The sequence below is a fragment of the Bufo bufo genome, chromosome 1 (genome assembly GCF_905171765.1).
Source record: "Bufo bufo chromosome 1, aBufBuf1.1, whole genome shotgun sequence".
Taxonomy (NCBI): domain Eukaryota; kingdom Metazoa; phylum Chordata; class Amphibia; order Anura; family Bufonidae; genus Bufo; species Bufo bufo.
The window spans coordinates 281,951,853-281,977,093 of record NC_053389.1 but is presented as its reverse complement, the minus strand read 5'-3'; the positions used below and the strand labels follow the sequence as shown (position 1 = coordinate 281,977,093).

At 43.8% G+C, this 25,241-nt stretch overlaps 1 protein-coding gene across 1 annotated transcript in view; it reads left to right on the top strand.

The window, feature by feature from the left end:
- Positions 1-25,241, top strand: part of GALNT10 (polypeptide N-acetylgalactosaminyltransferase 10) — a 150,586-nt gene that overhangs the window by 102,769 nt on the left and 22,576 nt on the right. The window contains exons 2-4 of the mRNA XM_040440160.1: positions 6,476-6,578; positions 7,142-7,280; positions 18,616-18,782. Of these exons, the coding sequence (XP_040296094.1) occupies positions 6,476-6,578; positions 7,142-7,280; positions 18,616-18,782 (409 nt within the window). The remainder of the gene's footprint in view (positions 1-6,475; positions 6,579-7,141; positions 7,281-18,615; positions 18,783-25,241) is intronic.

Sequence of the window (25,241 nt, the reverse complement as noted above, 5' to 3'; positions counted from 1 at the left end):
ATAAGCAGTTGTCATGCCGCAGACTTGAAAATCCTTGCTGCCGGTCATATTCAATACTTTAAAAAAAAATTCACTGTGTACATCTGATTTGAAACTTAGCTGGTACTGTAATATACTGTGGATTTTCCACAGGAAAATCTGCATGGATAAAATGCACATCCACTCTAGGGTTGGGTGATATTAAAAATATTCTCACGATTACGATATTAAGAAATATATTGTGATAAAAATACCCATTTAGAAGAAAAAACACAAGGAGACATTATAGTCTATGGGGTCTACAACTTACAGCCCCCATACAGTTTATGGTCTCCTTAATGCCATCATAATATGGGGGCCACAAGGAGACATTCTGTATGGGGCTTATACAGTAAAATGTCTCTGTGCTGTCCCCATACATTATAGTAATGTCTGCTTGTGGCTTCACTGTCCCATGCCATGTAGTAAGGCCTGGGCACGCAAATGTAGGAATGAATGGGTCTGCATTTGATCCGCAAAAAATAGGGCTTGGATGCGGACTGAAAATACTGTTGCATGCACGAAGAGTTAAAGGGAACCTGTCATTAACTTCATGCTGACCTCACTGAGGGCAGTATAAAATAGTGACAGAAATGCTGATTTCAGCCGTGTGTCACTGAGGAGCTAAACGTAAGTGGTTGCTGAGAACCAGAATCATAACTATTGCAGCTCAGGCCTTGAAAAGAGTCAAATCTACCTGAGAAGAGTCCTGGTTATTCATAATCTCCTGCTCTCTCACCCATCTGCTGATGATTGGAAGTTCTCTCCTAGAGAGAAAGGGAGAAAACTAGGTAGAAGACTGTCAGTCATCAGCAGGTGGGCAGGAGAGCAGGAGTTCATGAATAACCAGGACTCTTCTCAGGTGGCCATGACTCTTTTCAGGTGGCCATGACTCTTTTCCAGGCTCAGTCTGCAATGTTTGTGATGTTGGTTCTCGGCAACCACTTACTTTTAACTTCTAAATGACAGACCACTGAAATCAACTTACCTGTCTCTACTTTATTTTGTCGTTGGTATGGACAGCACAAAGTTGATGACAGGTTCCCTTTAACCCCTTAAGGACTCAGCCCTATTTCACCTTAAGGACTTGGCCATTTTTTGCAAATCTGACCAGTGTCACTTTATGTGGTGATAACTTTAAAACGCTTTTACTTATCCAGGCGATTCTGAGATTGTTTGTTTGTTTTTTCGTCACATATTGTACTTCATAACACTGGTAAAATGGAGTCCAAACAATTCATTTTTATTTATAAAAAAAATACCAAATTTACCAAAAATTTGGAAAAAAATAGCAAATTTCCAAGTTTCATTCTCTCTACTTCTATAATACATAGTAATACCTCCAAAAATAGCTATAAGTTTACATTCCCCATATGTCTACTTCATGTTAGGATCATTTGGGAATGCCATTTTATTTTTTGGGGACGTTACAAGGCTTAGAAATTTAGATGCAAATAGTTTTGGAAGCCATATTTTTATTTTATTTGTTTGGCCATTGTCTCATGTAGGGGCTCATTTTTTGCGGGATGAGATGACTGTTTGAATGGTACTATTTTGGCGTACATACTACTTTTTTGATCACTTTTATTACCTTTTTTGGGAAGTAAGGTGGGCAAAATTTAAATTTCATCGTTTTTATTTTTTATGGCGTTCACCGTGCGGGGAATGTAACATGACCGTTTTATAGATCAGGTCGTTTCGGACGCGGTGATATATAACGTGTAGGGAATTTAAATTTTTAATCAGGGATAAATGTGTTTTTCTTTATTCACTTTTAAAAAAATTTTTTTTTTACCCAGACCCACTTGGTTCTTGAAGATCCAGTGGGTCTGATGTCTGTATAATACAGTACAGTACACTATATAGTGTACTGCACTGTATTTCACTCATACTTTGTCTGAACAGATCTCTGCCTTTAGCACAGATCTGTTCAGCACCATGGACAGCAGGATGCCTGAGAAGGCATCCTGTTGCCATGGGAACCTTCCGGGGAGGGAAGCAGCCCCCCGATGGGAGAGGGAGGGAGCTCCCTCTTCACCTCTTCCATACAGCGGCCCCTACGGACCACGGCATGGAAGGGGTTAAAACGGCTGACATCTGCACAGATGTCAGCGTTTCAATCAGAGTGTCAGCAACGAGCTGACACTCTGATTCAACCGCTCGGTCAGCCTGAGAATAAACGGGGGGCGGGCGGAAGATCGCGCACCTGCCCCCCCACACTGCCGCCCGCCCGTCTCCCGCACCGCCCGCAATCCCCCCCCCCCCCGCTGCGCCCGCAGGTGCAAAAACACAGAGGGCTGCGGGGGGGGTGTTTAACATCGAAATATAGGCACTTTGATGTTTCTGATCCCTGCGGTCACGGACCGCAGGGATCAGAAACTTGCATAAGCGCTACAAACCGCAGGTCTGAATTGACCAGCGGTTTGTAGCGATCGGCAATACGGGGGGTCACAGGACCCCCCTAGGCATTGTCATAGGGTGCCTGCTGAATGATTTCAACAGGCACCCCATTCCGATCACTGCCTGCCATGCGTCAGTGATCAAAATTACACAGGACGTACCGGTACGTCCTGGGTCCTCAAGGACTCGGCAAACATGGTGTACCGGTACGTCCTAAGTCCTTAAGGGGTTAAAGACATATTTGGATGGACCGTACATAATCCTAAACATACAGGGTAATAGAGCCTCACATCCTTCTTACTTCCAGTGATGTCTCCTCTGATGTAGCCGTTCTCTTTTCTCCCCTTCTCTTTTCTCCCCTTCTCCATTAGGAGATCAGACTGCCATGATGATGATTTCTCTCAGCCATGTCTCATCTCTGCAGAGTTGACACACAGACATCTTAGATTCCTCACCATCCACCTTCCCCCTCCTGTTGCCCCAACATTGTCATTCTGCTGCTATCCCCAGTACTGTGCTTGCTGTGCTCCCCATCTGCTATACAGATAATCCTCCCATAGTACTAGTGCTCCCAGACATCCCTATGTAGTAGTAATAGTGCCCTCTACAGTTCCCCCAGTAATGCCATAGATATATAAAAAAACATACCTGTGTCCGTATGTGATGCAGGCGACAGACTTTTTTTCTTTCTTCAGGCTACAGGGCCTTAGTTGCCGTTTCCCGAGGCAGGCAGGTGACATCGCCGGGTCATGGGCGGCGCGATGACGTGGTCATGTGCCTACGTTATCGCGCCGTCCCTGGACCAGTGCAGGAGGTTGCAGTGAGGACATTGCGACCGTCTGTGCCATTCTACTGGCTCATAGGCTTCAGGTATATTGTCAACACTAGTCCACTCACAATACACTTGTACCACAGCAGCATGAGAACTGTTCACAAACTGTGCAGTTTCAGGAATACCGCTACTCTTGGCCCTAAAGCCAGTAATCATCTGTTTTTCCAACTCTGATAAATCGTCCTTTTACCCATGACAGCAATGAGGGATATGTGTGCAGGCAGCCCATCTAACACCTTATATACCCACCAAGCCAGCTCGAGACACGTGACTTCCTACAGCTACACCCTGCTGACATGAAAAGTGGGAAGTAGTCCTAATAATGTGACTCGTGTGTATTTCTTCCTTAATAACGGTACGTCTTTTCTGTTGTAATTGGTTTGGATGTGTTTCCTCTACCATTACATGTATCACGTGTATTAACACTTTGCTTTAATTAGTTTTGCTGTGGATCTTCATTGCGTAGAGGCTCATTTTCACTCCCTAATTGGTGTAAGCATCCCGGGGCTGACACTGGACGGGTTTGTACCCTTGCTCCGGAGATATGGATTTTCTCAGTTACCTCCAGTTATTAGTTTTGGGTGGCTCCATAGATGGAAGAAGCTGATAAAACAGCAGAGAATTACATCTAATTTTATTTTAAAAAAAATACCCTTTAAATTCTGTATTTCATATGTCCTCCCACCACCAAGTATAGGACAGAACAGCAGTGAGTTGCCTGGTTCATGAATAGAATTCTAGAACATAATACTGCCATAGGACAGAGGTATTGGGGAAAGAGATCATAATAATTCAGATTGATGTTGCTTTCAGTGTCTTAGTAATGCCCTTCGCAGGCTTCCAATTAAAGGATGGAGTGAGATTGGTATAGAAGAATAGGGAATCACCGGTTTTTATTTTTTCCTGGATTTTTTGTGGATTTTAGCTTGTCTCCAATGAGGGACCCTTTAAATAAACATCCAAAGAACGAGTTGGCGAGCCCCACCCTCAGACTCCTTAGACACATACATTTTTTTGCTTATCACCGAGAGTTGATATATGGTTAATCAGGGGAAAATGACTTTAAAACTTGAAGGGGCTGTCTGAGAATTTTATATTGATGGCCTATCCTCCGGGATCGGCTGCACGAAAGGACTGCGGTGTTCCGTGAGCACTAGGTCATGTGACGTCATGTTTATCAGTCACATGGCCTAGGCGCAGCTTAGTCCCATTGAGCTGCCTTACCAAGCACAGCTGCTATCCAATAGATGGCACTGCGCTTGGTAAGCTTTGTGTAGGCCGCGGCACTAACCAGAGCTGCGGTGAGTGCCGCTGCTTCCTCTAACATCCAGTCGGCAGGGGTCCCAGGAGTCAGACGCCCACAGATCTTATATTGATGACCTTTCCTGGACCCCTTTAACTTTTAATTGATAGATAACACTCTAAAATATTCCAAATCCTAATAAGTCCTATTTAAATGCCCCGAGTACGAGTGCCCCGAAAAGGACGGCCCCATGCAGGAGCCTCCTGGTTCACCATGATGTACCCTGTGTGAGAAGGGGGTCATTTCTGAAACTGGGAATATTCAGGTAATCACACAGCACACCATCACAACCAGTAACTCGCTGGAAAAATCCGCTAATAAAAATACAGCCGGAAGTCCGTCTACATGGTATACAAATATGTCCTCGTTACACGTGATTGCTGGATTGTATATCCCGGTTCCACACAAATCCTGATTATTATATCCTAGTTGCACATAAATGCTGGTTCTTATGTTCTAACTGGTGTCCCCAGCATCAGTGATTTATCAGGGGACAAATCGCAACCATAAGGGCCCCAAATTATTTTCAATGATGTAGCAAAAGTAATTGGATCAAAAGCATTAAGGGACAAGAAATACAGATATGCAGCAAAGATATACCGGACAGAAAATGGATATACTGCTTTGTCAAGTGCATAGCGTGTAATACCATTATAAGTAGTAGTCTGCCGTTATATGCAATTAGCAGCAAGGTCAGCGACCTGTAAATGGTACGAAATGGCTTTGATACAAACTGGATAATTAGTAGGGACCTTGACAGACTATGATCAGTATGCTGGGTGCATTAAACCAGTGCACTAATCAATAGCCTTTCATGACCACGCATCTGTAAGACCGCCATAGTGTGGCTGACAAAGTCACAACGCCATTGGAGATGTCGCAGTGTATCAATGCCGCCAGAGATGCTCGAAATGGTGACCTCCAGTGATGGATCCCACCACGCTGGGTGCCAGATTCAGAGCAGCGCACTGCGCAGGTGGATAAGGAGGAGGTGGTATGTGGTCCTGGATACGTTGTAGTGTTGGTGTAGGAAGGCAGCGGTAAGTGGGTAATCCTATAAAGGCCCAGGAACACCGCCAATTGCATCTGGTAGCGCATCACAGAGGAAATGCACTTAGGATGATGCAGTGATGTCAATGGAAAGACATTAAAAATGGCAATATGGAATTACGCAACTGCACTTACATGATACGATATTGAAGTAACCAGGTGTAATGCCAAAATACTCAAGGTAAAGAGTAAGACCCCAAAGATATCAGCATGTTTAATTAGTTCTATTAGGATAATGATAGACATAAAGTTAATGATACATCTACACAGCAATGTCTCTGTGAAGCCCCTTGTAGTGTAAGAACTCCCTATTATCGTGGATATACAATACCAGTGTGCCATGGGGTTACCAATGCAGGTTGACCCATAGGTAGCATGGCAAACTTCTTGGTCTGCAAGAAGATTTGTGACATGACCCCTCTCAGCTCTGCTAAAAGGACTTCCATATTGAGGTAGGCTACTTTCACATATGGATTTTGGTTTCAGGTTTTGAGATCCGGCAGAGGTGGTTCCGTTTTGATCACACATCAGTTTGCGTCCGTTCCGTTAGGATGCACTTGTGTGAAATCGAAACGGAACAAACCACATCCGTCACTAAATACATTGAAAATCAATGGGTGACGGATCATGGTTTTTAGGATTGTAAAAAACGGTTCTGTCACCATTGACTTGTTCCGGAAGGCACCCTGATGCATCCTGTACGGATCTCTTTCCATTCAGAATGCATGGGGACAAATTGGATCCTCTGCCGGATCTCAAAACCGGAATGCCAAAACGCATATGTAAAAATAGCCTTACATGTATGTCGAGCATTTTTGTTTTTTTGGGTAAATGTAGAGAATTAAGCACTTTTATCTTCCCCTTATTTATAGGTTGCACTGATACGACATAAGGATGAATACGTCAATGACAAAGTACTGGGGAAGAAGGACTGGCACGACTATGAGTACATTAGACAAGACCATGATCGAATAGGTAACGTGGAGAAACCTTCCTCATCTCTCACATGTATACTCTATTATACCACTGGTCATTATCATCTAATTGAGATCTATCTAGTAAACAGTAATTGCTCCACCACCCAATTTGCTTGTTTTTTTAAGAGGTTAAAATAAAATAAAATAAAAACCCTACTTTACTTATATATTCCGTATTAGAATTCTGCTCCGTCTCATCTACTGTCCTTGCATTGAGCTTGTGAGTAGGGATGAGCGATCTTGTGTCTTCAAGTTCAGCGTACAAGAGTCGGGTTATCTAAGAATTCTGTTATGGATTCTGCTACCACGGACCATAAGTTATGGTACGTGGTTACGGAATCCGCAACTGATTTGTTAGATAACCCGAACCTTGTGCGCAGAACTTGAAAACACAAGGTCGCTCATCCCTACTTGTTCCATGTGCATGGACACAAACGTGTACAACTGAACCATGCTTTAGCATCCAAGATGCGGCCCAGTGTGTGATATAGGTGACGCCGAGCCCTGTTTGTCGGGAGTTTCTTATGAGCATTGCTTATAATGAATGTAAAATCTTCTCAGGAAATGGCGAGCAGGGGAAACCGTTCTCAATGACAGATGCAGACCGCGTGGAACAAGCATACCGCGAGAATGGCTTCAATATATACGTCAGTGATAAAATCTCACTTAACAGGTCTCTTCCAGACATCCGGCACACCAAGTAAGTAAATCATCCAATTTAGCGGAAAATTATACCCTCATAGACGTCAATGGTTATTGTCTGTCCATCTATTTGGTTTTAAAGGGTTAGTGGTTCATCTTCCACTCCCCTTCTGCCCCAGGTTCACAGACTTTCAACTCCTTAGAGTTATTTCAAGAGGTTCTTCAGTGCAGAATGAATGGTTGAGGGGGTAAATGACTTGCCCCATAGTGTATTATGTGATGTGGTGGGATGTAGACATTGTTCTAGACTGCCTGTCAATAATCCCATAGAAGAGCACTGTAGTCATCTTTTCCCAAGGATACACATGGCTGATATCCGAGAGCAAAAGATTGCATTTAGATAGATCTTTTAAAACCATGAGGAAATTGCATCATTAGGTTAGGAAGAACTGGTTGGAAAAGTTCTGGGAATACAACATCTGTAATAGATGAGTAAAGAGGCAGCATTGCTCTTAGGGCATGATCTCCTGTGTTGCTGTACGGTGTCTAATTTCCTCTCCTGTAACCTATTATTTGGAGTGCAGTGACAGAGAAACTCGATCTTAATTCTCAGTCCGTGCAGCTAGCGCACTCGATTTCTGCATTCAGCTGAGCTAATAAGAGCTATGTCCTTAAGGAGAAGCTCCTTGTGATGGTAGAAGACACCAGTCTGCCGCCTTCTCGGCACAGTGTGCTCCACGGGGCTGCCAAGCTTCTCAGGGATACAAATGACATCCATACAGATGGCCTATATTCACCCTCGAAGTGTGCGTCTACAAAGCTGGGGTTTATAAGATGGAGATAAAGAGATGGCTACAAGAGATAGATGTGATGGAGACGGTAAAGAGGGATAGAAAGAGAGAGCTGAAGAGAAGGATAGGGAAACAGATGGAGGAAAAGAGAGAACTAAAAGGGTTGTGTCACTTCAGCAAATGGCATTTATTATGTAGAGAAAGTTAATACAAGGCACTTATTAATAGTAACTAATAGTAAGTAGTTTATAAGGCTGAAAAAAGACATCTGTCCATCCAGTTCGGCCTGATATCCTGCAAGTTGATCCAGAGGAAGGCAAACTACAAATTGGTGTGGTATTAAAAAGCAGGAAGTGCTCAACCCGATATGCAGTGGTGCATCTATACGGGGGGGGGGGGGGCAGATCATGCACTTGTGGTCCGCTGCTAATGGCGATCCCCAGCAAAAATGCATACAATGTACCACAATGGACATCCTACACAGGATAGCAAATGTGTGTATGTGATAAACAGTAAAAATAATACAGTCCTGATCAAAAGTTTAAGACCACTTGAAAAATGGCAAAAAATCATATTTAGCATGGCTGGATCTTAACAAGGTTCCAAGTAGAGCTTCAAAATGCAACAAGAAGAAATGGGAGTGAGACAAAACTTTTTTTGAGCATTCAATTTAATGAAAACAACGAATAAACTGAAACAGGCTGTTTTTCAGCTGATCAAAAGTTTAGGACCACACCTCCAAAAAAATAACTAAACCCTCCCCCAAAACAGAAATCCAACTTCCATACATGAACTCAGTAATGAGTAGCTCCGCCGTTATTGTTTATCACTTCCAAAATTCGTTTCGGCATGCTTGATGCAAACGTTTCCATGAGGTGAGTGGGGAACAGTTCTCCAAGTGGTGAAGACGGCCGCACGAAGGCCATCTACTGTCTGGAAAGGTTCTCAATTGGATTCAGATCAGGGGAACACGCAGGATGGGCCAAAAGAGTGATGTTTTTCTCCTGGAAGAAGTCCCTTGTCCTGTGGGCATTGTGTACTGTAGCGTTGTCCTGTTGAAAAACCCAGTCGTTACCACACAGACGAGGGCCCTCAGTCATGAGGAATGCTCTCTGCAACATCTGGACATAGCCAGCGGCCGTTTGATGCCCCTGCACTTCCTGAAGCTCCATTGTTCCACTGAAGGAAAAAGCACCCAAGACCATTATGGCGCCCCCTCCACTGTGGCGTGTAGAAAACATCTCAGGTGGGATCTGCTTGTCATGCCAGTAACGTTGGAAACCAACAGGCCCATCAAGGTTACATTGTTTCTCATCAGAGAATAAAACTTTCTTCCACCTTTGAATGTCCCATGTTTGGTGCTCTCTTGCAAAGTCCAAACGAGCAGTTCTGTGGCGTTCAAGGAGACGAGGTCTTTGAAGAGGTTTTTTTTTTTTTGAAGCCCTTCAGTCTCAGATGCCGTCTGATGGTTATGGGGCTGCAGTCAGCACCAGTAAGGGCCTTAATTTGGGTCGAGGATCGTCCAGTGTCTTGACGGACAGCCAATTGGATCCTCCAGCTCAGTGCTGATGAAATTTTTTGGGTCTGCCACTTGACTTTTTTGTTCCATAACCCTCAGGATCATTTAAGAAATTCCAAATGACTGCTTTACTGCGTCCCACCTCAGCAGCGATGGCGCGCTGTGAGAGACCCTGCTTATGCAGTTCAACAACCCGACCACGTTCAAAAAGGGAGAGTTTTTTTGTCTTTGCCATCACAACGTGTGACTACCTGACAGAAAATGACCATGAATCCACATCTTTGCACAGATTTGGCCTTTTAAAGACATGTGGTCCTAAACTTTTGATCAGCTGAACAACAGCCTGTTTCAGTTTATTCATTGTTTTCATTAAATTGAATGCTCAAAAAATGTTTTGTCTCGCTCCCATTTCTTCTTGTTGCATGTTGAAGCTCTACTTGGAACCTTGTTAAGATCCAGCCATGCTAAATATGATTTTATGCCATTTTTCAAGTGAGGTAGAAACCAATTTTCCTCACTTTAGGGGAAAAAAAATTCCTACCTGACTCCAATCAGACTAACTCCCTGGATCAACAACCCATCTCTAGTAGCTATAATGTACTGTAATTGTCCATATTGCTTCCTTTGCTGGCTGGATTAATTTTTCCATCACATTAACCACTGCTCGTTTCCATGGTTACAACCACCCTGTAATCCATCAGCGGTGGCCGTGCTTGCATACTATAAAAAAAAAAAAAAAAAAGCACCCGCCTATGTGCGCTCCCATGGTCCCGGGCACCAGAGAGGCCGGCATTTTTTCCTGTAGTGTGCAAGCACGCCCACCGCTGATGGATTACAGGGTGGTCGTAACCATGGAAACAAGCAGTGTATAATTTGATGGAAAAATTGATCCAACCAACAAAGTAAGCAATGTGGAGAATCAGAATACATTAGTAATTTCCTGCTATTAACTTTCTCTACATAATAAGTGCTATTTGCTGAGGTGACAAAACCCTTTTAATAGAGATGGAAAGAAAAGTGAGGATAGAGATGGAGAAAGAGCGAGGAAGAAAGAGAGGGAAATGTAGAGAGGGAGACAGCATAGGAGATGAAGAAGAAGATACGGATGTAAAGTAAAGAGGGGATAGAAAGAAAACTAGGAAGAAAGAGACAGAGCTTGAGAGCGAGGAAGAGAACTATAGAAACTGAGAGATAGAAAGATTGAGATATAGAGTTAGAAAGCAAGACATGAATAGAGAGAAATAGACAATGAGACATAGAGCAAGAGAAAGACAAAGTCATTATAGAAAGGGAGAAATAATAAGGGTCCATTCACACGTCTGCAGAATGGGTCCGGATCCGTTCCGCAACGAATCTGGACCCATTCATTCTCTATCGGGCCGGAAGATATGCGGACAGCACACAGTGTGCTGTCCACATCCGCATTTCCGGAGCAGAATGGTTGTGACCCGTCCCCTCGTCCTTCCATCCTCCGAATTGCACAGAGCAGGCTAAACCTGTTTAGCATAAAGGATTTCCAGTGAACCAGTCTGAACTGTAGTCCAAATGTAATTTCATTTTCAATGTAATCCATTTTGCTTCCCACGCATTAGTGACCAGAGTTGCAGGATGTCTCGGGTGGTATCTGGCAGTTCTGTATATATGCTTTCAGAAGTCAAGAAACGACAGGAACTGTTTTGCATACGTTCTTTATAGAGGTTGTGCCACAAAAAATATTATACATTTTTGGAACTAAATACTTTTGGAATTGCATGTAATAAGAAATTTAGCACATCCATTAAACTAATTCAATGTATCTGTATAGCGCCACCTGCTGTATGTTCATTTCCTTATTTCATGTCCACCTCACTTAGGTGGTCTCACTCGCTCTATTTAAATCTTTAACTGTATCCAGCCCTGTCTTCTGTTAGAAGCTGTGACCGTTACAGGGAATGAGCTACAGCAGAAAGGACATGCCCCCTGAACTGCCAGCGTGAAATCTACCAGAGCAATGCATGGGGCGATCTCTGGACCCATGTGAGGTACAGGGCTGGTTCTTGCTTTTTCAGAAAGAGACTGGCATGTGCTATATGATGCTTGATTTTCATTTTTTACATCAGTCATGACATAACCCCTTTAAAGTAAGCCATGTCGAGATGTGAGTCAGCTAGTTTATATTACACTTGTTTGTACCCTGCTCGTGTAGAGGCACTTGTTATAGACTACTAGTTGCCTGCTCTTGACACGTGCATTTTTATTATCATGGGTGTTATATTTGTGTAAGTTCAAAATTAACTTTTATAATTTATTTATTTATTTAATAAGCTGGGAACTATCTTATCTATTCTATTAATTTAAAACTTTCTGCAGTTGACCCTTTGATTCTGCCCGTTCCCCTGAAGACGCCATGTATATGGCGAAACATGTCGGGGGGCAGTGATTAGATTTTTAGATCTCCGGAGACCCAGTACCAGAGTGCCAGCTACCGAGTAGCTAAAAGGCAGTATAGTGATCGATTGCGCTGCCATTAGGAACCAGTAGATATTCATAAGGCAGGAATAGCAACAATTGAATCGCTAACATAATAGTAACAAACAGAGCAACATTGTTACACAAATGCATCAGTTAGCACAAATGTTGCAAAGTCAGTAGGCAGTATAGGAGGTAAAGTGCCACCACTGGAAATCCAGCAGGTGCACCTAGACGCATTCAGTCACAGACCATATAAAAACCCACTGCTACTGCATAATCGGCAATACTAGCTAATAGGAAAAAAACTATATTATTAATTTAGCACTCGAAGGGTCAACTGCAGAAAGTTTTAAATTAATAGAATAGATAAGATAGTTCCCAGCTTATTAAATAAATAAATAATAAAAGTTAATTTTTAACTTATACAAATATAACACCCATAATAATAAAAATGCACGTGTCAAGAGCAGGCAACTAGTAGTCTATAACTGAGTGAGTCAGCTAGGACCCCAACTGAATGCAGGGGGCACCAGCTTTCAGACTAATGTTGAATAGTAATGAATGGGACCGCTATGCCCATTCTCTATGCAATAAGCGCCTCCAAACAATGTGACATGAATGTACAGTTACAGGCTACCATGGCTGATGTGTAAGGAGTTGCCACCTAAAGAGGCCACCTTGTCTTTGGTAGATGGATACCACGTAATTTTAATCAAATATGTGCTCAAAGAGCCTCAAATTACAGCAAGTATAGCAGTAATGTAATTCAAGATAATTCATGGCCATTCTGTATGATGTGGCAGAAGGTTTTATAGAGGGAACCTGTCATCGGGGTTATGTTCTCTGAACCATTCAATCAAGCCGAGCCTCACAACCAAGTCTTGTCTCCAGGACAGGCTCGTTTTTAAACTATGAGAGGGGAGATTTTATCATTCCCCTTACACCACTTTTCTGGTGTAGGTGAACACAGAAATCTTCGGCAGCTCTGAGCTTTCAGATGAGGCCTGAACCTCGCCATAAATTAGGCACATCGAGACATCAAGACCAGCACAGCACACGTCGGTCTTGATAAATCTTTCCCTATGTTTTCTGTAAGGGTACTTTCACACTAGCATTAAAGTTTTCGGGTATTGAGTTCCGTCCTAGGAGCTCAATACCGGAAAAAAAGTGATCAGTTTTATCCTAATGCATTCTGAATGGAGAGCATTCCGTTCAGTATACATCAGGATGTCTTCAGGCCAAAATTCCGGAACACTTGCCTGATTGCCGGAGTGTTCCGGAAAACCGAATCCGGTTTCCCGATCTGCGTATGCGCAGACCTTTAAAAAATGTGAAAAAAATAAATATCGGAGAGACGGATCCGGTATTTCAATGCATTTGTCAGACTGATCCGGATCGGGAAACAAAGGGTATCCGTTTGCACATGGATTTTCGGATCCGGGAGGCAGTTCCAGCAACGGAACTGCCTGCCGGATTCCTCTAACGCTAGTGTGAAAGTACCCTAAGCCTATCATGAGGGACCCTGTTGAAATTTTGAAGTTCAGACAGCATACGCTTGATAACAGGTTACCTTTAAAATAATATACAGCCTAAGTTCTCAGCCTGTGATATATGATATATGTAGGTGGTGCATGCCATGTCTCCATGGAGCACTAGCACCATGCTCAGACTGGACTTTTGAAGGTGTGCTCTCCTGAAGGCAGCCACTATGGAGGCCAGCTTCCCTAACCCCTTTTAATCAGATTCATGTGTCAGCACATGGCAGCCATTCAGATGAATGTTCATTGTGGATGGACTAGGTCTACATAACTACCCTTAGTCATCAGTGGATGAAGGTGGAGGTGGTGGCTCTGCTCTCCTTATGAATACAGCTTAGAGTTCTCTGTATTAGACACTGTGCACCAGTGAGAAACTGCTTTATAGAGGATCTATCACCTAGGGCTGAAACCATTACTCGATTTGACACATAAAAATGCAAATTTTTAGCATCAAGGATTCGTTCGTGTCATGTGACCACAGAGCGACAGTGAAGCGCTTGCTTTTACTTACCGCTCCGTGGTCACCCGCTGGCCCTCACCGCGCTGCACTTTCCTCCTGACAAATCGTCAGGACATAGTGCACGTAAGCGTTCTGTGACATCAGGACGACAGCGCAGTGTGCGAAGAAGAAGATGGATGAGCTGTGAAGCAGCGCCCCTACAGGAAAGTATTTTATTTCACTTGCGCTGGGGACATGGCTAGGAGGGGAGATGGTGGCACTGGGGGACGAAGCTGGTGGCACTGGTGGGACGAAGCTGGTGGCACTGGTGGGACGAAGCTGGTGGCACTGGTGGGACGAAGCTGGTGGCACTGGTGGGACGAAGCTGGTGGCACTGGTGGGACGAAGCTGGTGGCACTGGTGGGACGAAGCTGGTGGCACTGGTGGGACGAAGCTGGTGGCACTGGTGGGACGAAGCTGGTGGCACTGGTTGGACGAAGCTGGTGGCACTGGTTGGACGAAGCTGGTGGCACTGGTTGGACGAAGCTGGTGGCACTGGTTGGACGAAGCTGGTGGCACTGGTTGGACGAAGCTGGTGGCACTGGTTGGACGAAGCTGGTGGCATTGAGGGGGCAGTTAATGGAACTAGGGGAGAAAGCTGATGGCACTAGGGGAGAAAGCTGGTGGCATTGAGGGGGCAGTTGATGGCACTAGGGGAGAAAGCTGGTGGCATTGAGGGGGCAGTTGATGGCACTAGGGGGGCAGCTGATAGCGCTAGGGGGGGGAGCCTGATGGCCCTGGGGGGGGGGGGGAGCCTGATGGCACTGAGGGGGCAGCTGATGATTCATTTAATTAGTTTTTGTTATTAGAGTACTCTATTAATCATTGGATTAATCAATAGAATACTTGATTACAAAAATATTCGATAGCTGCAGCCCTACTGTCACCTCCCCTGACATGTCTTAGTACCTTCCTGCATTCTGCATGTAATAACAGTTGTGGACGATCACTTCTCATAACTCTATGATGTGCAATTCCTTGATTATTCCTATAGAAGTCTAACCATAAATTGCCAGCAGTCTGCAGTAAAGGTCCAGATGGGTGCTACCAGTTGGGTGGAGGGGCAGTTCTCTGCACAATCTTAAAGAGGACCTTTCACCGATTCTTACCCTATGAACTAACTATACAGATATGTAGAGCGGCGCCCGGGGATCTCACTGCACTTACTATTATCCCCGGGCGCCGCTCCGTTCTCCTGCTATGCCCTCCGGTATCTCCGCTCACCAAGTTATAGTAGGCGGAGATACCAGTCCCTAAGTTATGGTAGGCGGAGTCTGCCCTAGCGCTGGCCAATCGCAGCGCAGAGCTCACAGCCTGGGAGGTTATTTTCTCCCAGGCTGTGAGCTCTGCAATGCGATTGGCCAGCGCTAGGGCAGACTCCTCCTACCATAACTTAGGGAACGGAGATACCGGAGGACATAGCAGGAGAACGGAGCGGCGCCCGGGGATATTAGTAAGTGCAGTGAGATCCCCGGGCGCCGCTCCACATGTATGTATACTTAGTTCATAGGGTAAGAATCGGTGAAAGGTCCTCTTTAAGGATGGATTAGACAATGCCAGACTGTACAAAGACACAATCCAATAGAAGGACCTTTTATTGCAGACTGCTAGAAATTCATTCATAGACTTGTATTAGGAATAATCAAGGAATTGCAAGAAGTTGATACTAAAACAGATGTCAGGAGAGGTGACAGGTCCTCTTTAGAGAGGCGTTTATGGGTTTTCTCAGGGATTTTCATATTGATGGCCTATCTTCAGGATAGATCATAAATAAGAGATCAGCAGTAGGGATGAGCCAACTTGTGTTTCAAGTTCATTGTACAAGGTTCGGGCTATTTAAGGATTCAGTTATGGATTCTGCTACCCCAGACCATAACGGAATTCTTAGATAGCCCGAACCTTGTACAATGAACTTGAAACACGAGTTCACTCAACACTAATCAGCAGGAGTCCAATTTCCAAAACCCCCACCTATCAGCTGTTCGAGGAAGGCACTGCACTCACTGGATCCTCCGTGAGTGCCACAGCCTACCAAGCACAGCACTACCCATTGATAGCAGCTCAGCTCTATTCACTTCAGTAGGACTGTGCTGGACATAAACCATGTGACCGATGAACGTGACATCACGGGGCCTAGGAAGAGGGCTAAGCTCCCATGGAGCACCGCGGTCTCTTTATACTGTTGTTCGGCAAAGGTGCCATGAGTTGTACCCTCGCCAATTGATGAACTATCCTGAGGATAGACCATCAATATGCAAATTCTGGAGAACCCCTTTAACCTAAATTTGTATGGAAAAATCAGTTTAATATTGCATCCTGCTAAAATACAGCTGATCCATAGTGACCAGGTCAGTATGTGGCCGTTTCTGTAGCAGTTTTTCATACAGTTTTTTTAGCCAAAGCGCAAGGTGGATCCAGCAGGAAGGAGAAGTATCAATCCTTACTTATTTTCCATTTCAAACCACTTCTGACTTTGGCTACACATCCCAGGTCTATTATACTTTACTCATATCGTCATGTGAGTACAGTACAAAAGATCCGCAATCAGATAGGAACGGACTGTATCCTAAATCACAATGATACCGTCAGGGGAGTCGCGGTCAGCCCAGGAGATTGCGGTTACGTGGATCAGCTCTTATTCGTATGCCCTAGTAGGACATATGGATGGTATTAGTGGACTCCCCATTTGGAACCTCTCTTTGGTGACCAGAGCAGCACAGTAGGAGGAAGGAGAACCTACCTCGTTGTAATATGTTAAAGGGACTGTATCAGCTATATTTTTTATTAGTTAAAACAAGCTAGTGAAACATATTGCTTTGTAATCTTTTCATTTTCTAATACTAGATTGTGTTCACTTTCTTATTATGAAGTGGCCATCTTTCCTGATCTGCTGTTAAAGGGGTTGTTTGAATTCAATAAAACCCTGAGTAGCCCCTGTAAACTTACTTACGAAAATAACAAAAGAAGCGATACTCGCCCCGTTTCTTCCAGCCCTGCATTCTGTTTCTCCCCTCCACTGACTTCATCTTCCTGGCTGCAGTGGTGACGTTCTGTGCACACAGGTCACCATACAGCCAATCTCTGGCCTCAGCAGGACATAGGATGTCACTGCTATGGCCTGGGATTGGCTGCAGCAGTGACCAGGAGGATAACGTCCATAGCAGCGAAGACCAGAGAGCAGTGCTAAGAGAAAAGGGGCGAGTATAGATTATTTTGTTACTTTAGCAAATTTATAGGGGCTGCCCCATTTTTTTTTATGGAAGAGCCAGGTAGGGCTGCAGCTATCGACTATTCTTGTAATCGAGTATTCTATTGATTAATCCAACGATTAATCGAGTACTCTAATAACAAAAAAACGAATTAAAATAATGTTTTTCTTTATAAAAACTTATCAGACCCTCCCCCTGTGCCATCAGCTGCCCCCCCTAGTGCCACCAGCTTCCTCCCCCAGTGCCACCATGTCCACTTCCTTGCCATGTCCCCAGCGCCAGTGAAATAAAATACTTTCCGCTCGTCCATCTTCTTCTTCGCACACTGCACTGTCGTCCTGATGTCACACAGCGTCAGGTCATAGTACACGGAAGCGTGTACTATGTCCTGACGATGTGTCAGGAGGAAAGTGCGGTGAGGGCCGGTGGTTGACCACGGAGCGGTAAGTAATAGCAAGCACTTCACTGCCGCTCTGTGGTCGAGGATTGTTTTGTCGAATTACTTGATTCAATTGAGTACGGTAATCGTTTCAGCCCTAGGGCCAGGTGAGCAGTCAATAGGTAGGGGAGAGTCTCTTGAGCAGCGGGGACGGCCCCTCTGTTTCAGAAGGCTGATTTTGAATTAATTTGATTTGTTAGAATCTGTTTGTCTTCTCTAGTTATGACCATAAAATTAATAATATTTTGTTTTACAATATCTTAAATTGTAATCCTGCTTATGATGGTAATGAGATGACTGCTTGAAAGTGAGCTGGAAAGAACCAGAGTTATAATTAGTCTTAGTAGCCAGTGAGAAAACTGCAAGATTTTCAGATTTTCTTTACGTATAGATAGTGACATGAGAAATTAAACTTATCTGTAACAGTGTTGGTCATTTTTAACAATAATAAACTTGATTTGAACGATGGTTCATTTTATGATGACACATTCCCTTTAAAGAGATGTCCAAACTGTACAATCCCTTTAAGTTATGCTTATTCCTATTACTTGAATATAATAACATTTTTGTTTAAAAAATGTATAAATAAATTTAGGTGGAGAGCCTCTTTAGATGGCTTTTTAGTGATAGACTTCAAGATGGTGTCCTTCTGGTTCTCGTTCACGTAGATGAACTGCGGTGAGAGCTGGGTTGTAAGGCTGACATATTGCTCGCTCTCCGTGGCATCTTTCCACCGAGACCTGTTCTGCATCTTTCTTCCCTGTTTGTATCATTACACGTAGCTCTGCAAATAGCAAATTGTGAGTCCCATCTGTAGTTTCACACCTCTCAGCTGGTGTCCTCCCAGACGTTACCAAGCTGTCCTCGTTTGACATGAGCTCAGGGCATGTTCTGCATATGAAGCTGACAGCTGTCCCTTTTATGTCCTCTCTCTCGTTTTTTTCTAGCTGCAAGAACAAGCTCTATACGGCTAAGCTGCCAAACACCAGCGTGATTATCCCCTTCCACAACGAGGGCTGGTCCTCCCTCCTGCGCACCGTGCACAGCGTACTCAACCGCTCTCCCCCGGAGCTCATCGCCGAGATTGTGCTTGTGGATGACTTCAGTGACAAAGGTGCGTGCCTGTCCTCCACGCTCTACCGTGGCAGAAGTTTTTGATGGTGGAATGAATTTCAAGGCAGTCAAAGGGATGCACAGATATCATTGTGGAAGCGCTTCAAAGTGAACATCGGGTCCTTTCTCTGCAGGTCCTGATGGGGAGAACAGGAACAAAAGTGCACATTAAAGCCTTCAGATGACTTTAATGTATTGTGTATGTTCTCCAGAAACTTAGGACACAGACCGCTTTTATTTTTAATGCTTTTTTCCCCCTACTTTTAGTTATGTCCTTAGTTTGCTTTTATTGATGTGGTCTAGGTGACGGTTCTGCTAAGAGCTGAACCTTAAAGGGACACTATACTAGCAAGGATAATAGAAACTTCTTTGGTACATCCAGCCAATTTTGGCAACAAAAGCAGACAATGTAAAACTGACAGTGGGTTCAGGGACATTATGTTGCTGGTAGATCCTACCAAAATTGGCTTCATTTATCCACAAACATGTCCTGTATGTGGCTACCATGAGGCCGGTAGCCACATACAGGAGACCAGCTGCTTTTAGACAGCTGAAGGAAGGGATCGGGCATGTTCAAATTCAACATAACCATTCTAGATTTCATTCCATTTTAGATTGTCCCTTATGGTAGGCTAGTTCCACACTAGCGCTAGGGATCTGGCAGGCTGTTCCAGCAGGGAATAGCCTGCCTGATTTCTCTGCATTCAGGCATTGTCGGAAGCTTGAACGTCCCCGTCAGACCCCAGTAACTATAATGGTGTCCGGCAGAGATCCAGTAGCATCCCAGCAAATATGCTGAGAATCAGCTGGAAGAAAACTACTGCGTTCTTCCTGCTGCAGCTCTCCTTATCACAGCTCAGAGGGCATGTCCTTTCTGCTGCAGCTCTCCCTATCACAGCTCAGAGGGCATGTCCTTTCTGCTGCAGCTCTCTCTATCACAGCTCAGAGGGCATGTCCTTTCTGCTGCAGCTCTCCTTATCACAGCTCAGAGGGCATGTCCTTTCTGCTGCAGCTCTCCCTATCACAGCTCAGAGGGCATGTCCTTTCTGCTGCAGCTCTCCTTATCACAGCTCAGGGGGCATGTCCTTTGTTCTGAAGCTCTCCTTATCATAGCTCAGGGGGCATGTCCTTTCTTCTGAAGCTCTCCCGATCACAGCTCAGAGGGCATGTCCTTTCTAATGCAGCTTTCCCTATCACAGCTCAGGGGGCATGTCCTTTCTGCTGCAGCTCTCCTTATCACAGCTCAGTTGGGTGTGTCCTTTCTGCTGCAGCTCTGCTTATCACAGCTCAGGGGGGTGTGTCCTTTCTGCTGCAGCTCTCCCTATCACAGCTCAGAGGGCACGTCCTTTCTGATGCAGCTCTCTACCTGTAACAGTCGTAGCTTCTAACAGAAGATACAGCTGGTGGCTGTTGAAGGATAGAACATGTGCATCCACCTTAGTAGATGAAGGTGGACGTGCACATCACTATACAGATTAAACACCAGGGGGTGCTATTATAGTGGAGAAAAAAAGAATATTTCAAAACTGCAGCATTTTTTATTTTTTGGTAAGAGAATGTACATTACAAAAGTAACTAGTTTTTCACATTGGGTTATATTAAAACAACATTTAATGATGGCACAAACCCTTTAAATCACACATTTTGCTGGTGGATAACGTCAGCAATTGTAATATATAATATGTTTAGTGGGGGGTTTTTTAGATTTCTTTTTTCCTAGTAGCAGTATCCATTTCCTTGGCCACTGTGAAGTGAATAAGACACTGCAGCACTCTCTTGTCCCAGAAGTCCGTGCAGCCAGCAAAAGCCATTTCTTTCTTCAAGCCTTCAATCAGATACAAGGAGGCACTAATTGCTTGCTGGAGGGCAATGTTTAGACTCTATTCAACCAGTAGACTTTTGTGATTTATCATTTTCTTTTCTTGAAGGAGAAAACTGAAGTGATTCAATTTTTTCATATTTTTTTTCTCTTCTTCGAGATGCTTGACGCTTTAACAGCTGAGACTGTGCACATAAATGGCCGTGAATCAGATTTTTGTGAGCATTGCTGGTTCCCCCTGCTGCCTTATCCAGACGGCTGCACTGGGAACAGGCTGCAGGCGATGGGTATTAATTGTGAGGAGTGCGTTATTGGCACAGGCAGGCAATAGCCGATTCTAGAATCCTTGAGATGATGGCTCCAAAACCTGTGCGTATTCTGAAGCTAAAAAGTGGTTGCGCTGCACTGAAATGTTTCTGATGGTTTCTCCTGTCTGTACTGATAGAGATGCGACTATTTATTATCCAAATGTAGTCAGAATTACCTCCATGAGATTGACTGCAATGGAGTCCGTTGTCGGCCGAAACGGCATGTTTATGGCATGAGCGGCCGAATTCAGTCAATCATTTGCCATTGTGCCCAAGTGGGATCATTCATCCGAACAATCCCATGGAAGACTGATGGGCCACAATGCGGTCGATCATTGTCTCAAATTAGATAGAAGTTGGTTGAACAGCAGTTGAGCAGTCATCTGGCGGATGATCATTTTGCAGACATAACCATACACATTTTAGTCCCCATTGGCCGTTACAGTTGTTCAAACTGCTCATACACGTTCAATGAAAACAGGTGATGGACGAAAGATCTTTCTGGGAGCGTTCTTTTAAAGAAAGATCTTTCGTCCAGCTATCAGATGAAAACTTCAAACATGGCCGACTTCTTTTCAGATGATCATTGGCCGGCTAAAGCAATCATTTTTTAATGTTAAATGTCGTCCAATGAACAATCGTTGAACAATGTGCATGGCCTGTGGCCACCTTTAATCTGCCTAGAGGTAGGTGCCGACAGTAAATAGTTTTAAAGGGGTTGTCTCATCTGAGACATTGGTGGTATATCACTTGGATATGCCACCAGCAGCGGAGTGGTGCAAGTCCCATCTCTGGGACCAGCACCTATCTCCAGAACAGGACTCCTGAAGTGAGCGGATAGCAACCAGGCATGCACTGCCACCCTCCATTCGTTTCTATCCCACTGCCGAAAATAGCTAAGCGCTGGTGCAGCTATCTTTGGTGTTCCTAGAGACATCAATGGAGCAGTGGCAGTGCTCGTGCGGTTCTCCATAAATTTGTGCGCTCGCTTGGCTATTTTCAAAACTCCACTAGAAATGAACGGAGAGCACGCCACTGATGTGTGATGCACTCTTCTTCACTTTCAGGGACCTGATAACGCTGATCCTGACAGTTTAGCCTCTCAGATGCTGTGGTCCATCCTGGAATTGTCATTTTTTTTGTCACTTTGCTTCCCCAAAAAAATGTATGGTATCAATGCAAACTATAACGCGCCATGCAAAAAAATTAGTCCATAACAAAAAAAAATATTTTTAAATGTAGTAAAACATAACGGAATCCATATAAACTTCGTATCTCCATAATCATACTGTCCCGCAGAATAAAGTTGAAATATCATTATTACCATGCAGTGAGCAGCGTAAATGAAAACAATGGAGAAATTGTTGTTTTTTTTTAAACTCTTGCCCCCCAATTTTTTTTAAGTTATATAATTTACCTAATGTACCATAAAATGGTGCCATTAAAAATACAACTTTTCTCATATAAAACATGTTCGCATACAGCTATGAAAAATAAAATATATAAAAAAATAAACAAAAAAATTACCACTCCTTAAGTACTTAGACTGCAACCTTAAAGGAACCTGTCACCAGGATTTTGTGTATAGAGCTGAGGACATGGGTTGCTAGATGGCCGCTAGCACATCCGCAATACCCAGTCCCCATAGCTCTGTGTGCTTTTATTGTGTAAAGAAAACGATTTGATACATATGTAAATTAACCTGAGATGAGTCCTGTACCTGAGATGAGTCAGACAGGACTCATCTAAGGTTAATTTGCATATGTATCAAATCGTTTTTTTTACACAATAAAATCAGCTATGGGGACTGGGTATTGGGGATGTGCTAGCGGCCATCTAGCAACCCATGTCCTCAGCTCTATACACAAAATCCTGGTGACAGGTTCCCTTTATGGGACTAACCCCTTGACAACATCCACTATACATGTACGGTGGATGTCATCTCTTTAAAGATGGTGCCCGCTCCAAAGCAGAGCAAGTGCTATAGCTGCTGGGTGTCCTCTGTTTCACAGAGCAGACACCCAGGGCTAATGTCTGCGATCGGCGATAATACCGATCGCAGACAGTTAACCCCTCACACCCCCCTCCCCAACCTTTCTCCATAATAAAAAATAAACATTAAAAGAATAAACTTCATAGGCATCACCACATCTGAAAATATAGAAACATTTATCCCATACGGCAACTGACGTAACATAATGAAAATCGCATGATTTGCAATTTTTGTCTTTTCACCTTTTCAAATTTTTTTTACAAAAGTAATTAAAAAGTCATACACACCCCAGAATAGTATCAATCAAAAGTACAGATCAGCTCACAAAAATGAGCCTTCACACACAGCTCCATAGACATAAAAATAAAAAGTTATGGGGTCAGAATATGACGATGAAAAGAAAAAATAAATTTTTTCCAAAGTTTTAACTTTTTTTTAGGTAAGAAAAACTATACAAATATGGTATCGTTGTAATTGTACTGACCCAGAGAATGAAGGTAACAGGTTAGTTTTACCACATGAGGAATGGTGTAAAAAAAACAACAACATAAAACTGTGGTGGAATTGCATTTCTTTTTCCAATTTCACACTATTTGGAATTTTTCCAGCTTCCTGCTAAATCACATGCAATATTAAATGGTGGCGTTAGAAAGTTCAACTTGTCCTGGAAAAACAAGTCCTCATATGTCAATATGAAGGGAAAAATAAAAACGTTATGGCTCCGGGAAGGCAGAGAGTGAAAAACTAAAAGGGGAGATCTTGGGTTAAAGTTAGTTTTGAGCGAATCTGGTTCGGACGTATCTTTCTGAACCCGATTTGTTTCAAAACTTTGTTGATAATATGTGCTCCGTACTGCAGTAAAATGTATGGGCTCCGCTGAGGCCTTCTTCTTGTAGCCACAAGTAACACAAGAGTTGCTCAGGCTCGTGCCTGTGTGTTTGGCTCTGCGCATACATTACTGTTTCCGAATCCAAAGCCTAACTTGGGTTTGTGCCTCATTAACGAAGCTGAGTTCAGCTTTTGATTTTGAAACAGTAATGTATGCGCAGAACCGAACTGTAACGTCGCAGGTACGAGACTCACCAAGTCTCGTGTTACTTGAGGCTAGAAGAAGAAGGCATCAGTGGAGCCCATACATTTTCCTGCGGTACGGAGCGCATATTATAAACAAAGTTTTGAAACTAATCTGGTTCAGATAGAGCAGTCTGAACCCGATTCGCTCAACACTAGTTGAAATGAATATAAGCCCTTTTAATAGGGGCAAGTTTGCATTATTAGCTTGAGTATTAATCCATGTAATAGTAAGTGAAGGCACAGCTGCATGACCTATGGGAGTAAAGCTGGTCATATACATAAAATAGAGCATTCATCTCATAGCTATTTCTATTTAGTCCAGAATTGTCCAGGTTCAGCAGGGGCTTTTTGTCCTGAATCCTCCAGACCTGCGAAGAGAAGCTTACTTGTCTGCTCCCTGCTGCTGGGTTCTGACTCCTGCACTCCCCCGTTGCCACTGGCACGCCCTGGTCCCGCTTGTCAACATCCACAATTTGTTGGGGTCATATGTGCCACTGCAGCCAATTACTGGCCATAGCGCTGCCTTGTCCACCATAAGGCACGTGAACAAATGAGTCAGAACCCAATGGCACAGAGCAGGTAAGTACGTTTCCCTTTGAAGATCTGGCGACATGGAGGGTGGGTTAGGCTGAAAGGCCACGGAACCTAGAAAATACTTTTTAAAGGCTGGGTTCACATGTTGCGGCCGTGGAGGAACATTGCAACAAGTGAATTATGGCTGCAGCATGTGAAACCAATATTACAGAAATGGGGTTCTCAAGGATTTTTATACCTTCAGATAGGTGGGTATCTGTTGTTCCGCAGTAGCTCTAGCCCGGGACCATACATACTGTGTACTGGATGGAGCTGGTTCCATTCTGGGAGTTGTGCTCCATCCACTATACGTTGCACAGAGCTGTGTAGTTTCTCTGCATATTTACAGCGTTATTGCTACTGAAAAACAACACATTGAGATCCAGCATGCCCATTCCCTCTTTTGCCTTGAACTCTGTTGTCAGACCACAAACATTCGAGATCATTGTTCCAAATCTGACTTTTCTCTTGTGTGTCTAGTCGGCTTAACATGAGCAAGATTAAAACATTTGGTGAGTAGTTAGCAGTAGTGTTGAGCAAACTTGTGTTTTCTGGTTCGGGTTATCTAAGAACTCTGTTCTAGATTCCGCTACCACAGACCATAAGTTATGGTCCATGGTAGCGGAATCCATAACGGAATTCTTAGATAACCCGAACCTGAACCTTGTACGCCGAACTTGAAACCACAAGTTT